This window comes from Phoxinus phoxinus (genome assembly GCF_949152265.1).
Source record: "Phoxinus phoxinus genome assembly, chromosome: 25".
NCBI classification, from domain to species: domain Eukaryota; kingdom Metazoa; phylum Chordata; class Actinopteri; order Cypriniformes; family Leuciscidae; genus Phoxinus; species Phoxinus phoxinus.
This window is the reverse complement of record NC_136900.1, coordinates 19,483,926-19,499,026: the sequence shown is the minus strand read 5'-3', so window position 1 is coordinate 19,499,026 and position 15,101 is coordinate 19,483,926. Positions and strand designations below refer to the sequence as shown.

General features: G+C 37.1%; 1 protein-coding gene across 4 annotated transcripts in view; it reads left to right on the top strand.

Moving 5' to 3' along the window:
- Positions 1-536: 536 nt before the first annotated feature.
- The window catches only part of grm8b (glutamate receptor, metabotropic 8b), a 151,901-nt gene continuing 137,336 nt past the window's right edge, over positions 537-15,101 (top strand). For 2 of the 4 annotated variants that reach the window (XM_079603974.1, XM_079603971.1), the window contains exons 1-2: positions 1,661-1,797; positions 2,864-3,643. In XM_079603974.1, coding sequence (XP_079460100.1) covers positions 3,137-3,643 — 507 coding nt within the window. In that variant the 5' untranslated portion in view covers positions 1,661-1,797; positions 2,864-3,136. Of the gene's footprint in view, positions 550-780; positions 904-1,660; positions 1,798-2,863; positions 3,644-15,101 lie in introns of those variants that run through there. The other 2 variants (XM_079603973.1, XM_079603972.1) reach the window with 2 other exon arrangements.

Below are 15,101 nucleotides of genomic sequence, written 5' to 3'. Positions count from 1 at the left end.
AACTTTTTTTATACTACCCTTCCAATAAAAAAAGCATTTTGATTGTTGTATTTAATACCATCAGGATATATATATATTCAGTAGACTATACAGTACTGGTGAAAAGTTTGAAAACATTACAATTTTTAATGCTCATCAAGCCTACATTTATTTGTAAATACAGGGGTAAAAAACGGTAATGTAAAATATTACAATTTCAAATAATTGTTTTCTATTTTATACTTTAAAATGTCTATCTATCTATCTGTCTATCTGTCTATCTGTCTGTCTGTCTGTCTGTCTGTCTGTCTGTCTGTCTGTCTGTCTGTCTGTCTGTCGATAGATCTTTATCTAATCTATGGTGTATATACCAAGCCTCAAACTAGTGAATTTGACAATTGAATGTGTAATTAAAAATGAGTCACCTTATGCTCAAAAGAGAAATGACATCAGGTGGTGCGAGACTTCTGCCAAGCATAAATAGTGTTCAGGCCACGTACGTAGGCTACACGTCACTCCTCCTAAATGTAATTACGTCAGCATGATGTGTGTGAGCTCAGCAATCCACACGTAAGTGAGCGCGAAACTCAAACACTCTTTCTACATTAGCACTACATAAGCATTATCACGGAAGCGAACTATAAAGCGAACTTGTAGGCTATCGATGCGGGAAGGTAGGCCTAGGTCTTTTGTCGAGACACAATATGGCCAAGTGTAAATAGCCCATGAGACCAGGAAAACAACAACAACAAATAAATGACTTTGAACAGGCTCTAGGCTGTACACCACTGAAGAGGAATTATTGCCCTTTATTGCTGTCAAAACCATATTTCTGTTTACGTATGATTCATTCCTATGCAGTGCATTTTCATGCATCAGGAGACCGAGGTCACATTTTCCCATTCCAGTGAATATTTTTCTGGGGTAGGTTCATTTATTGTTATTTTTTGTATAGACATATTCAAAGAATGTCAGTTGAAAAGCTGAAGATGTGTTATTTCATATTGTAATTTATTATATAATTGAATAATAATGTGAATAAGCCTTTATAATTGCTTTAGTTTTTTAATCGTTTTTTTAAATAGCCTATTTAAGCTTTAATTTATTTTTATTTCAGTGATACCTGTATTCATTTTAGTAATTTACTTCAGGTAGTTGCCAATGTAACATCTTTAAAGTTTTTTTTTTTTTTTAAGTTTATGCTTTTCGTCTAATAATAGCCTACTCTTATTTTATTTAAACTTTATTTCATTTTTTTTTAAAAATACTTTTAGTTTTAACAACAACAGTGCCTAGCCTACCGCATAACAGGAATTCTCCGTGTAAGTCCACAGTGTTCACACTAGATGGAGCAAAAAGATCATTCACACAGCAGTGACTGTTGAACAGCTTGATCTCTTCAAACCAGCTGTCAAGCCACACTGAACTGCTATTTCTACAGTTTTGCATTGATCAGTCTGACTCTGAACAACAGCAAAACATATTTTTTTACAAATATCATATAGCATCGCGCGCACCTTAAAAATAACAAATGCGCGTTACTTAAATGTCTTAGTGTTTAAGGGGTTTCTAATTTTTGTTAATTTTTTTTCCAACTTCTAATTCATCATTCGCAAAACATGGAGTCCAGTTTGCCTCGATGTGGCCCGGGGCAAAAAAAAAAAAGCGTCCAAATTGTCAGGCCAATCATAACGGAGTGGGAGTATTTGCGCGAGAAATGATGCGCTCGTGCGCTCTGTGTGCCTCTCGCGCGCTGTCCCTCCCAGCAGCATCAAAGCAGCAGCGATCAGCGCGCGACCACAGCTCAGGCACCTGCAGGTATGAATGGATTCAAAATGTTATTTCTTTAAATCTGCCGAAGCAATAGAGTGAGTTGTCCTGTTCTGTAGCCTAATATGGCATTTTCTATGTGTTTAATTGTTGCAGTGCTGTTTTGGTGCAACTATGATGTGCTGAAATGTTTCGTGGTGATGCTGATTGATTGGATTTAATCTATAGCAATTATTCGAGATGAGGAAAAACTGACAGTATGTTTTTCTGCCGGTTAAAATGTTTAAAAGTTTCATGCAGTACCAACAGTATATGTGCAAAGCTTTTTTTTTCATCCCTAAAGAGGGACGCTGACATCATGCCTTTTTAATGAGTTATAATGCTACAATGTTGACCGTGTGCTCTACTCGTTCACATTTATTAACTAATAATAATAATCAAAATTATACTTGATAGGGTTGAATGTATTAACCATACATTGTACAGTAGATTTTGGCTACTTAAAGAGACAGTTCACTCACAAAAAAAGGACATTCTCATACTCACCCTCATGTTATTTCAAACCTGTATGACTTTTTTTCTGTGGAGCTCAAAAAAGAGTCACATTCACATTCATGATATGGAAAAAAGATGCATTGAAAGCAACAGTTGACTGTCAGTCTCCAGCCATCTCCATTTGTGGTCTAGAAGAAATAAATTGGTTTGTAATGACATGAGGGTCAGTAAATGACGCTTTGTTGGTGATCTGTCCCTTTTAGAGATTTATTTGACTGAAGAAATCATAAACATTATTCTGCGATGATGGTTTAGCCTTATGTCTTCTCCTGCTCTTTATTGGGATCGATTCCAGCCAGCATTTGTTGAGCACATTGGCTCACTTGTTGTATAAAGATATTCAAAATGAAAGTGTAAAACAGGCTAATTATGTTTGCATGTTATTTTTGCTTTAGTCAGATCAGATGTGTTTTGCAAATACACAAATGCACTGATCGGTCTCCATTTTTCACACTTGGAGCCTCCTTGCTGTGCAGTGCATATGTGTGTTCTGAAAAAAACAAAAGTGCCCAATCTTTGCTGATGAAGGCATATTCCTCTGCTGTTCCCTCTCACACAGGGTTCTAATGGTCTGTGACCTCTGTAATTGAGGAGCTAGCAACTATGTGATTGCCTCATATTCCATCATCGCCCTTCTTCGTTTTCCTCCAAAAAACCTCCAGGCGACTCCAATGGTCTCCTTGTCGTCGGATTCCATTATCCGGTACGCAGTTGCTCCGGTGAGGGGCACTGATGACCCTTTTCGGTTATTGCGCTCCGTCCCTGCTGGCTTCCCACCTTTGTAACTGCATCCCCACTGCTGCTTGTGCATCTGGATCCACTTTATGTCGCCATGTTGAGTGCCTTTGAATGGTATGGCTGTCTTCTTCTTCTGACGGGGATGACAAGATCCGTCGGCCAGCGTACGGATCCACTAACGCCCCCTGCCCCCGAATATGCCCACTCTATCCGACTGGATGGTGACATTATCCTGGGGGGTCTCTTCCCGGTGCACGCCCGGGGCGAACGCGGCGCCCCTTGCGGGGAACTGAAGAAAGAGAAGGGTATTCATCGGTTAGAGGCCATGCTCTTCGCCATCGACCTCATCAACAAAGACCCCGACCTGCTGCCCAACGTGACCCTGGGGGCGCGCATATTGGACACCTGCTCGCGCGACACCTACGCCCTGGAACAGTCGCTTACCTTCGTGCAGGCGCTCATCGAGCGAGATTCTACCGATGTGCGATGCGCAAGTGGCGAGCAGCCGATCTTCGCCAAGCCGGACAAGATCATCGGTGTGATCGGTGCAGCGGCTAGTTCTGTCTCCATCATGGTGGCCAACATCCTACGCCTGTTTAAGGTAATTTATGTCATTGCTACACTATTGGTTGGTGGCTTTGCTTCGGGACCCACAAAGCAAGCGGTAAAGCGTGTTGAATGTAGTGTAGGGTGTATTTTCTTCTACTTTGCAAAGCTTACGTCATGGTTTTCAAGGCATTGCACACACCTGTCCATGCTAGCTTTTGCTTAATATACCATAGTTTCAAAGATTTGAGGGATGAATTTTGCGCCAAAATGGCAAAAAATTGATATGTGAAATGTTGGATGCACGATATATCAGCACTCTATATTAAAAAACAATCTTAGCTGTAAATAAAACATTATTGAAATACGTTTCACATTTAATTCAATATGCTACTTATCATTTCTTTGTAATTATTTGTTTGCAATTTCTGAGTGAAAATTGTTTTGAAATAAACAGTTTTTTTTCCCAGTGCACTAGAGGTAGGCCGATATATCGGTTTGACCCATAAACCCATTGATCGTTTTTTGGTGTGTTTTCCCACTTTTGTAGTTATTAATATCAGCCAAATACATGGCCGATAATCAGCCTACCTCTAGTTAGTGCCATATCTGTAATTGGTCGATATTACACATTTGATGTTAAAATGATCAGTATCAGCTGATATTGGATATTTAATTGAAAAGAACACCTTTGTGCTCATCTAACACTTATTTAAAGTTAATCTTTAAAAACATATAATAATAATATAAATAATTCAGTAATACTGTTGAATCTAATCTTTAGCAAATCTCAAAACAAATATGTAGCATTTTTAGTGTTTTATTTTAAAGGGGCTGTATGGAGTTTTTCTACTAAAATGAATCCATTTTTTATTACCTGTGTGTGAAGGGGTTGTAATCTCACAATAAATCCACTTGGTGGGTTTTGCTATTACCTCTGAAAGCAAGTATTCCTATTTCTATGTGAAGTCTCCGGGTCGGATTTGCCGCAAAATCCAGTGACGTGACTGAGAGACCTGCATGCGCGCTCCCGAGCGTCTCGCCTCTCGCCTCGTCTACTGTCTTTGCACTCAACAGCGACGACACTGCAACTTTATGACATGGAGTTTGCTAATTCTAGGAAACGACTAGCACAACACAGACTCCAACACAAACTCCACATAATAATAAAAACAAAAGAAAGCATGCGCACGAGCACTCGCTTGTAAACGTATTGGTTGCAATCTGAAACATCACCGCTAGATGCCGCTGAAAACTCCATACAGCACCTTTAAGCGTATTTAGACAAAATAGTATAGAATTTTAATATTGGCCGTTTATCGTTATCGTAAATAATTAGAAGCTTATCTGTATTTTAATATCAGTGCATCCAAGCTACTTTTTAAAAAGTTTATATGTGTATTTACATTTCCCACTTTACCTTGTATGATTGATTATATGGCTGGTTACTTTTTATCAGTTGAATTTAGCATTGTTTTTGCCCTGCTGTCCATGAGGCACTGCTATAAACATGAAATCAAGAAATAGTCATTTCTTCTATCTCACAGAGTGATTCAGATGCGTGCTCAGAGGAATTCATTGCACACACTTTTTGACAGCACTGTACTGACTGTTAGTGGATGTAGTAGCCTGTAATAGGATCTGTTTTGAGGGCTGATCAATAATCACTCGAGTCTCTTAAGCAGTAAACAGGGACTGCTAATGATTATAAATGAACAGAAATTTGTCTGACTTTTCAGAATCACCTCCAATAGCGTTGAATCACTGGATCTGTAGATTAAATATTTTTCCGGATTGTCCTAAACGGATTAATTTGCTGTTATCTGGTGTTTATGCTGTGCAAAAATTCTCTCCCTTTGAGTCACAAAAATACTGCCACTGGGTGTTTCATGTCTCATTAATAATTGAGTGTCTGTTATAGATACTAAATATAGCTGGCTTGTAATTGGATCAAATAATGGGTGTCATGTTTTTCTGAAGTAAGCATTCACCTTTTCATCTGCAGAAAAGATTAGACACACCGTGACTTCATCTGCAGTAGAGATTATGAAAACAGAACCACGGAAATGGTTGGAGAGGGAAGGTGTGATTTGGGATGCGGTTGAAAGCCTTGTTTTCACTATTTATGAATCTGATTGTAGTTTGTGTCTATCATATCATATGAAAAAAGTTTGATCTGCATTGCAGTGCAACCAGTGTTGAAACTCTGCATGGATTTCAGAAGAAGTGAGATGTCTGGCTGTTAACCTGTATTGGGCTTGTTGATTCGCTACTGCATTGTTCTTCACCTTGTACATCAATCATTTAAATCAGATATCGATTGTGGATTTTTCTTTCATTTGTTTCTTTGTACAGTCGCAAGCTTTCATGGATCAATTTAAGCTGAGGCTGTAGATGCTTGATTGCCTTTGCTGTTTTTGAAAATTTAGAGCTTCCCCGACTACGTAGAAAATATGTTGTTGGATTACTTACCCTGAAATTCTGTCTTTTCTGTTTCCTTTGCTCCTTCCTCTCATTGATCTGCGGAGACTGGACATTTGAAAGTGATATGTGTCTGGTCTCAAAACAGGATGTATTTGGGGAAGTCATTGAGTTTGTTTCTGCATTGGATTTACTGTAGCTCAAGGCTAGCAATTAGCGTAATAAGAGAAAGTTAAGTAGATGTATCATGAACCGCATCTCATCCGTAATCTAATGCATTGACTTTTTGAAGAAATTTCTGTCAGGATGTGATTCATTTTGCGCAATCCAATCATCACTGCGCAACCAGCACAGGTACCTCTTGCTAGCTAATGTTAGCTAACAGTTGGCTAATCTATTATATGTCTAATGTCTTAAAGACATTTAAACAAAAGGTATATTTTTTAGGTATATTTGTAAAGTGTAGCATAATGTTTATGATGAAGTGATAATGCTATGACTAATGTTTTTCCTGATGTAGCCTTATGTTGCTATGCTAACCTCTGGTGAGATTGACTTTAGTTTGCTAGCATCTATTTAGCGCTTTCTGGCTACATTTTTGGTCACTTGAATGTTTGAAATTGCTGTTAATACATTCGATTTGTTATTTGTTCAAAGGTGAGGAGTTTAGCCGATAATAATGAAGTTATTTTGCATAGTCTTAAAGGTACAGTAGCACAAACAACTAGTTCAGTTCTGAAGATGTGGTCACATAATGTTGTTTGCAATGGGAATCCATGTGATCAGGATTGTGAGGGCGAAGGATTTACCCAAACAGATTTTGCATCAGTTTAGCAATCAAGTTAGTCACACATTTGTCACACAAACAGAACGCTGCTTAGTTTGAAAATGAATTCTGTGTGAACGTTGCCTTTTACATCACAACACTATTGAATATAGACCTTTTTTTCCATGTGAAAATATGCTGAAATTTCGCTAATATCTCAGAGAGAGTGGAAAATGGTCATGTAACTCTAAATTGTGACTGTTTTTGGTCAAAAAATTCTAAATAACATTTTAAATGGACCTCTTCAAGCTTCTGCAGTGCTTCATATCACATGAAGTCAAAAACTTGTCCTACATCATGAATTAAAAAATAGTTGAGGTTAAGATGGATCCCGCATCTCCTTTACACTTAAACAGTTGTCCAAACAGCAATTGAGCTCAGCAATGGAGCACTTTATCACAGTCCGATAAATGTGAAGTTAAGAATAATTCAGAGAGTCACACTATCTACATGTATATTTAAGTAGCTCATCCACTCAGAAGTGTGAAATATATTCATGCATATTTCATGAAGGGTAAGAATAATGGAGACATCACAATCCAGTTCAGATAATGACTTTATTGGTCACCATAGCGGCAGAATGTGTCGGGGCAGAGGGAATGCCCGCCTCATTCATCTAACTTGTAATGCAGACGTAAGACTTAAAACTCAGTGACCGCTACGCACCTGAGGTCATATAGTAGCACAGGGAGAGGGGATGATGAAGGGTGTGCGTTCAATAGAAAGAAAACAAAATGCTTTAAGTGAAGACATTTGATGCATTTATTGGATTTTGAAACGTGGGAATGCTGTTTGGATGTACTTGTTTGTTTTCCTTTGTTTACCACTGTTATTTAATCATTTATAAGCTACCCACTTTTCGTGTCTTATCTGTTTTTTGTGTGTGTTTTTTTCCTCATTTTTATTAGATTTTTTCCAATTCAAATAGTAATGGCTTTACTAATAAGGTGCCTTGAAGCTATTGCTTCAAACTTGAATGATCTGGATAAATAAATAATGCAATAAAATAACTTATTTCTCACAGAATAAATTAGCTTTGGAAAAAAATTGCATTTTTAATACACGTTACTCTAAAAACAAAGCAATCAGTTTGTAGAATGAAACATGAATACGGATGTGCGAGTGTGTAAATGTATATTTTTCAATTCAAGAAATAATGGCTTTATTGATATGGTCCCCTGAAGCAATTGCTTCGCACTTAAATGATCTGAATCAATAAATAATGCAATAAAATACATGCTTTCTCACACTGTAAATTGCCTACAAAGTGCAACTCCAATCAGAACTACAAAAGAAAATCCCTGTAAATATAAGTTTTTAAAAACAAAGCAATCTGTGAACCATGAATGAAGTATGAATGTGGATGTGCATGTGTGTGAATTGGCCTGATTTGTTTGGCATTCAGGGTATGATTGCCACCTCCAGGTCCCCATTATGGCATTAGGTTAGGCGAAGCGTCGCATCAGTCTTAATCAATACACGGCCTTAGCACAATCGGAGAAACGGAGGAGGGAAGATTTTCTTTCCTGTAGCCGCGGCTGTGAAAACAAACATCTGTGTTTTCTTGCCAGCCTCCTACGCCAACTCTCTTATACTGAGATGAAAAGTGGCCAGTGCACTGGTGTGACTGTCACCCTGTATTGACTCACTGAAGAGATATGAGTGGGGTCAGTCCACCTGAGGGTATATGTTTTAGTACAAGACAGGAAATGAGGTCATAGAGCGTGAAGCTTGGAAATAGGGCTGCTTGTTTGTGGAAAGTGGAGATTGTCATACTGTACACTGTAAGAAATATATGATCAATAAGTTATGGCAACATATGTTTTTACATTGCTTTAAATCATCCAAATAAGTTAAGCAGCTTTTTTTTATAATGATTCAACTCATTCAAGTCAGTTTAATTGAATTTAATTTAAGTTAAAATAACCTAAACATCCAAGTTGATTGTACTTTTAAGGCAGAAACTTTTCTTTCTTTTTATACAACAGCAGCAGTGGATGATATTTATTTTGTAAGGTACAGGATGTTAGGGGTTCTTTCTTCATTGACAGACCATTCAAAAGCTGCCATGTATTCAGATAATGATTTATTTGCAAGCAACACATAAATCAGAAACATTTTATTTGTTTATTTGTATGTTTTTGATTCATCATGAAGTTTTTAGTTTAAGAATCGAACAACACTGATTGCACTGTATGTTTTTGATGCACTAAAAATTACCAACTCACAATAATGATTTTTTTGGGAATCGGACTACAGTATGTTTTGAGCTGTAGATTCAGTTGTGATGTTACAGTGAATTTAGTTTTTTCATACAATGTGTTTTGCGCTTTAGATTCAGTTGTGATATACAGTGAATTCTGAGTATTAATATGTTTTACACTGTAGATGTAGATTCAGTTGTGATGTTACAGTGAATTTAATATTTTCACATCAGAGGAAAAATGCCCCATTCGTATCCTCATTCGAATCTTTTTTTAAACTTACCCCATTCTGATCAAGATATTTGGTTGCTGTACCAATCATGTGACTTGCTGAAGTCACCACAAGAACACGCACAGTCCAAAACCCTTCACTACATAGCATACAATGAAAAAAGACACCCATTTCATGATTTTTAAGGGAATAGTTTACTTTAAAATGGAAATTCTGTCATCATATACTCACCCTCAAGTTGTTTCAAACCAGTCTAAATTTCTTTCTTCTGCTGAACATAAAGGAAGATATTTTGAAGAATGTCGGTAACCAAACAGTTGTAAACAGACCTCCGTTGTATAAAATGGCGGCGCTTTTAACTGCCTACTTCCGGGATTTGAAGATCGGATTATTTCCAAACACTGTCGTTTGTGCAATTTTCTAATTTTAGTTCTAATTTTCTTAGTTCGGTAATGAATCGCTACCACCTTTATAGCAACTTTTATTTAATTTAATTTTTGGGATATACTAACTTTTCATTATGTGACGTGTTGGCTGAGTTTGAGTGGTGAATGCTGCGCGTCGAGTTGTTCCAGAGGTAACGTAAGTTTCAGAAATTTAGACCTCTTTTAAATTGTCAAGTTGTGCTAAAATAAAGATCATGAGACGTCCATCATCAGATGAATGATATGGAAAAGTTAAGTTAGAGCCGCTAAAGCCAGTGCTACTACCCATGCGAACATGAACACTAAGCTTTTCCCTCCAAAAATATAGCCTAAAACTTATCTAAGTAATATACAGTATTTTGTTGTCACCCTGCCTCTCCAAATGCAAAACTGACATTAACAAAATGCAATAATGCAGTAACAGCTGAAAAAGTACTTGGGTGTGTGTTTTATTTTATATTTACCGTTCAATAATGCAATCGCTGCTGTCTATCCCAGAAGAACATGACAGCCAGCGTATGTTTTGGAACTATTGGGGCTTACATGAACCACGTGACAGCCATAGCGGCGACATCAAAGAGTGTCGCAACTCTTTCTCTCTATGGCTCTGACTGGTCCCATTGACTTCCATAGTATTTTTTTTCCCTACTATGGAAGGAAGTCAATGGGACCAGTTGACTGTTTGGTTACCGACATTCTTAAAAATATCTTCCTTGTGTTCAGCAGAAGAAAAAAACTGGTTTGAAACAATTGAGGGTGAGTATATGATGACAGCATTTTCATTTTAAAGTGAACTATCCCTTTAAGTCAAGTCAAGTCAAGAATATTTGTATAGCGCTTTTCACAATACAGATTGTATCAAAGCAGCTTCACAGTATTAATTAAAATAATAATAAAACGTCCATGTTTGGTAATGCTAATCAATAGTAATATTGATTGATTCATTAAATTGAATATCCCCAACTGAGCAAGCCAAAGGCAACAGTGGCAAGGAAACGAAAAACTCCATCAGGGGACCTAATGGTGACCTAAAACTCCATCAGGTGACCTAATGGTGACCTAAAACTCCATCAGGTGACCTAATGGTGACCTAAAACTCCATCAGGTGACCTAATGGTGACCTAAAACTCCATCAGGTGACCTAATGGAGAAAAAAAAAAAACCTTGGGAGAACCCAGGCTCAGTCGGGGGCCAGTTCTCCTCTGGCGGTTATGAACTAGAGGCCGGATTTAACTGTAAGATTAAAACATTTATATGAATGCCTGGCTGAAGAGATGCGTCTTTAATCTAGTTTTGAACTGGGAGAGCGAGTCTGAGCAACGAACAGTATCAGGAAGGCTATTCCAGAGTTTTGGAGCTAAATGTGAGAATGCTCTCCCTCCTTTGGTGGACTTAGATATCCTAGGTATAACCAAAAGCCTCGAATTTAGCGATCTTAAAGAGCGCGATGGATTATAGGGCGATAGAAGATCCGTTAAATAGACTGGAGCTAAGCCGTTTAGGGCTTTATAAGTCAGTAACAATACCTTATAATTAATACGGAACTTTATAGGTAACCAGTGTAGAGATGATAAGATCGGTGTTATATGATCATATTTTCTTGATCTAGTAAGAACTCTAGCGGCTGCATTTTGGACTAACTGTAGCTTGTTTATTGAGGATGCAGGGCAACCAGCTAATAGAGCATTACAGTAATCTAGTCTCGAGGTCATGAATGCATGAACTAACTTTTTTGCATCAGAAACTGATAGCATATTACGTAGCTTAGCAATGTTTCTAAGGTGGAAAAATGCCGTTTTTGTAACATATGAAATATGATTTTTAAAAGACAGGTCGCAGTCTAGTATGACACCCAGGTCTTTTACTGTAGAGGATAAAGTAGCAGGACATCCTACTATGTTAAAGTTGTATTGTGAGAGGTTTTGTGGGCGGTTTTTTGAACCGATGAGTAGTACCTCCGTCTTGTCTGGATTTAATAGAAGAAAATTACGCGTCATCCAATCTTTTATATCTTTAACACACTCTGTCAATTTTGATAATTTAGCGTTTTCATCCGGCCGTGATGAAATATATAATTGAGTGTCATCAGCATAACAATGGAAACTAATTCCATGTTTCCTTATAATATTTCCAAGTGGTAGCATATATATTGAGAATAATAGAGGGCCTAGCACAGATCCCTGCGGCACTCCATAGTTTACTGAAGTTATGATCGATTTTTTTCCATTTAAATAGACAAAATGGTAGCGGTCAGATAAGTATGATCTAAACCAGCTTAATGCTTGTCCTTGAACGCCAGTATAATTTTGTAGTCGATCTAAGAGTATTGTGTGATCTATAGTATCGAACGCAGCACTAAGATCAAGTAAAACTAGTATTGAGATACAGCCTTGGTCTGAAGCTAAAAGTAAATCATTAGTGATTTTAACGAGCGCAGTTTCAGTGCTATGATGTGGCCTGAATCCAGACTGAAACTTTTCATAGATGTCATTTTCTTGCAAAAAAGAGCTCAGTTGAGCGGACACAACTTTTTCTAATATTTTAGACATAAATGGAAGATTTGAAATGGGTCTATAATTTGCTAGATTATGTGGGTCTAATTGTGGTTTCTTAATGAGTGGTTTTATAACTGCCAGTTTAAATGTTTTTGGAACGTGACCTAAAGATAGAGACGAGTTAATGATATTGAGAAGAGGCTCTTCCACTACAGGTAACACTTCTTTCAGTAGTTTAGTTGGTATAGGATCTAATAAGCACGTTGTTGTTTTAGATGAAGTGATAAGTTTATTTAGCTCTTTTTGTTCTATAGTTGTAAAGCACTGTAATTGTTCTTGCGGGGTGATAATTGAGGCTGATTTATAAGGCGCGATTGAAGATTGAGTGTTTACAATTGTGGTTCTGATGCTTTCTATTTTCTCAGTGAAGAAGTTCATGAAATCATTACTGCTAAACTGTAACGGGATATTTTGGTCAGGTGACGTTTGTTTATTTATTAGTCTAGCCACGGTGGTAAATAAAAATCTTGGATTATTTTGGTTGTTTTCTATTAGTTTGCGGAGATGCTCAGCCCTTGCCGCTTTTAGGGCCTTTTTATAACGTGACATACTGTCTTTCCACGCGATTCTAAAGACCTCTAAATTAGTTTGTTTCCATTTACGCTCTAATTTACGGGTTTTTCTCTTTAGAACATGCGTAGTATTGTTGTACCATGGTGCTTTACTTTTCTCTCTGACCTTTTTTAATCTAATGGGTGCAACAATATCCAATGTTCTAGAGAGAATGGTGCTCATAGTGCTAGTTACTTCCTCTAATTCGTCTGTTTGTTTGGGTTCAGGCAGTAACTGAGACAAATCAGATAAGCAATTTGAGAAATTATCTATGGTGGATGGAAGGATTGTTCTGCCTGGTCGGTAACGCGGCGCAGTATGACATAGTACTGTAGTCCGTAACATACAAGTCTTTAAGACCTTTTAAAAACAGTCACTGTCTATAATATATATTTTTTAAAAATCTGATTTATGTGCTGCTTGCAAAAAGTATTATCTGAGTACATGGCTATACTTTTGAATTGACCGTCATGACTGAACATCACAACTAAATCTAAAGGACAAAACATATTGGACAAAAATACAAAAAATTCACTGTACCATTAATCTGCAGCTCAAAACATGCATCGGTCATTGTAGTCTGATTTCCAAACAAATAATTTTCATGAGTCGGTTTATTTTCAGTGCATCAAAAAAAATTACTTCAATTTAATTTATGAACTAATTACTTTTGAGATGAATCAGAGTTGTACAGAGTGACCATTGTAGTCAATTGACTATTTTAATGAATCAAAAACATACAGTGAGTTCGATTCATTAACACCTGACTTTTGAGAGGGTGCGTTTTATTGAATCAAAAACATACTGGGATACCAATGTATTAAAATTCCTGTTCAAATGACACTTATGAGCTGCGACTTGAATCAAAAACATACTGCACAATGTCTGATTCCTGATAAGTCTGATTCCTTAACGAAAGACTTTTATTGGATGGTTGTTTTTACTAAATTGAACACAGACTACAGGTAGAAATTAAAATAACTAATTCAGTTATTGAATTGTATTATGCTGCCTCTAAAAAGACTGTGGAAAGTTGTCTGTTTAAACTACTTTTGCAAGTATTCATTATCATAATTTTTTTTATCACTTGGCATTGGAATTTCATTTATTTTTTCTTCATATTTCTTCCTCAAAAGGGCTAAAAGAATAATTAATAGAACTGATAGGAAACCATTTTTGTGATTAATCAGAACTGAAATTATTAAACTGTCTTAAAGTGCTGCATAAATGCATCCATGGATACTGTTTTGCACCTGGACCTGAGTGAAACACATGTTTAGATGCTATTTATAGGCCTGTTTTGTGTGCTATTCTTGAAACTTGCTATTCTGTGGTTTATGCAGTTCTATCTTCAGCTTGTAGATTTCCTAAACTGCAGACTATCAATGTTTTTAGGCCTCTGTTCCTCTCTGCTCTCAGCGCCAAACTGCAGTTTATGCAAGATTCTGTACTGTAAAACATCCACATCATCAAATTGCTGATTACACCACCGTAATTGGGCTAATCAACAGCAGTTACGAAACTCCGCGGAGAAATAAGCCAGAAAAAAGCCACTTTGAAAGTAATATCTTAGCAAATTTGGTGTTTGCAAACTGTTGCGAACCTCTAGGAAAGTATCCCGTGGAGTTTTCACACTGGTTGCATCAAGTCCTCGTGAATTTAAGGATAGGACAAGAAAAACGCTGAAGGGCGTATTTACTAAACGCTGTGGTATTTCAGTTCAACAACCTGCTTCTTATTAGGCTCATTACAGATTTCGCTGTATTCAAAACTCATTGCTATTTGTTGCAATTAATGTCGTACTGTTACTGTGTGCCGAAACCAGATGGTAAACAGAATTTCATTTGGATTTAGGTGATCACAGCATCAGTTATTCATCAAGTAATGATCAATGAAGACGAGCATTATAAATTGTCATAAATCCAGACTTGTAGTGCATAGTGCACGTATTTCGCCATTTTAAAGAGCCTGGATTGCAGTGGTGAAGCGCAACTACAGTCCGCGTAAAGTATGCCACATATCTTAGTATGCTGCATCTTCCACATCCAAGAGTTCAGAACAAACCTGAAAGCTCTTTGTCAGTTTGTTTGAACAGTTAATACCAATTTTGGGGGGGATATATTTTTGGAGTTAGAACCAGGAGTCAGTGTTATTTTAAAATCCCCATGTAGTCAATCATTTTATCCCTTAAAACTAATGTTTTATCACCAAAATGACATATGTAGAGGTTTTTTTCATGTGAAAAAAAATTCTTCATGCCTTAAAATAGCTTGAATGTAGCTACACCCTTGCTTCATT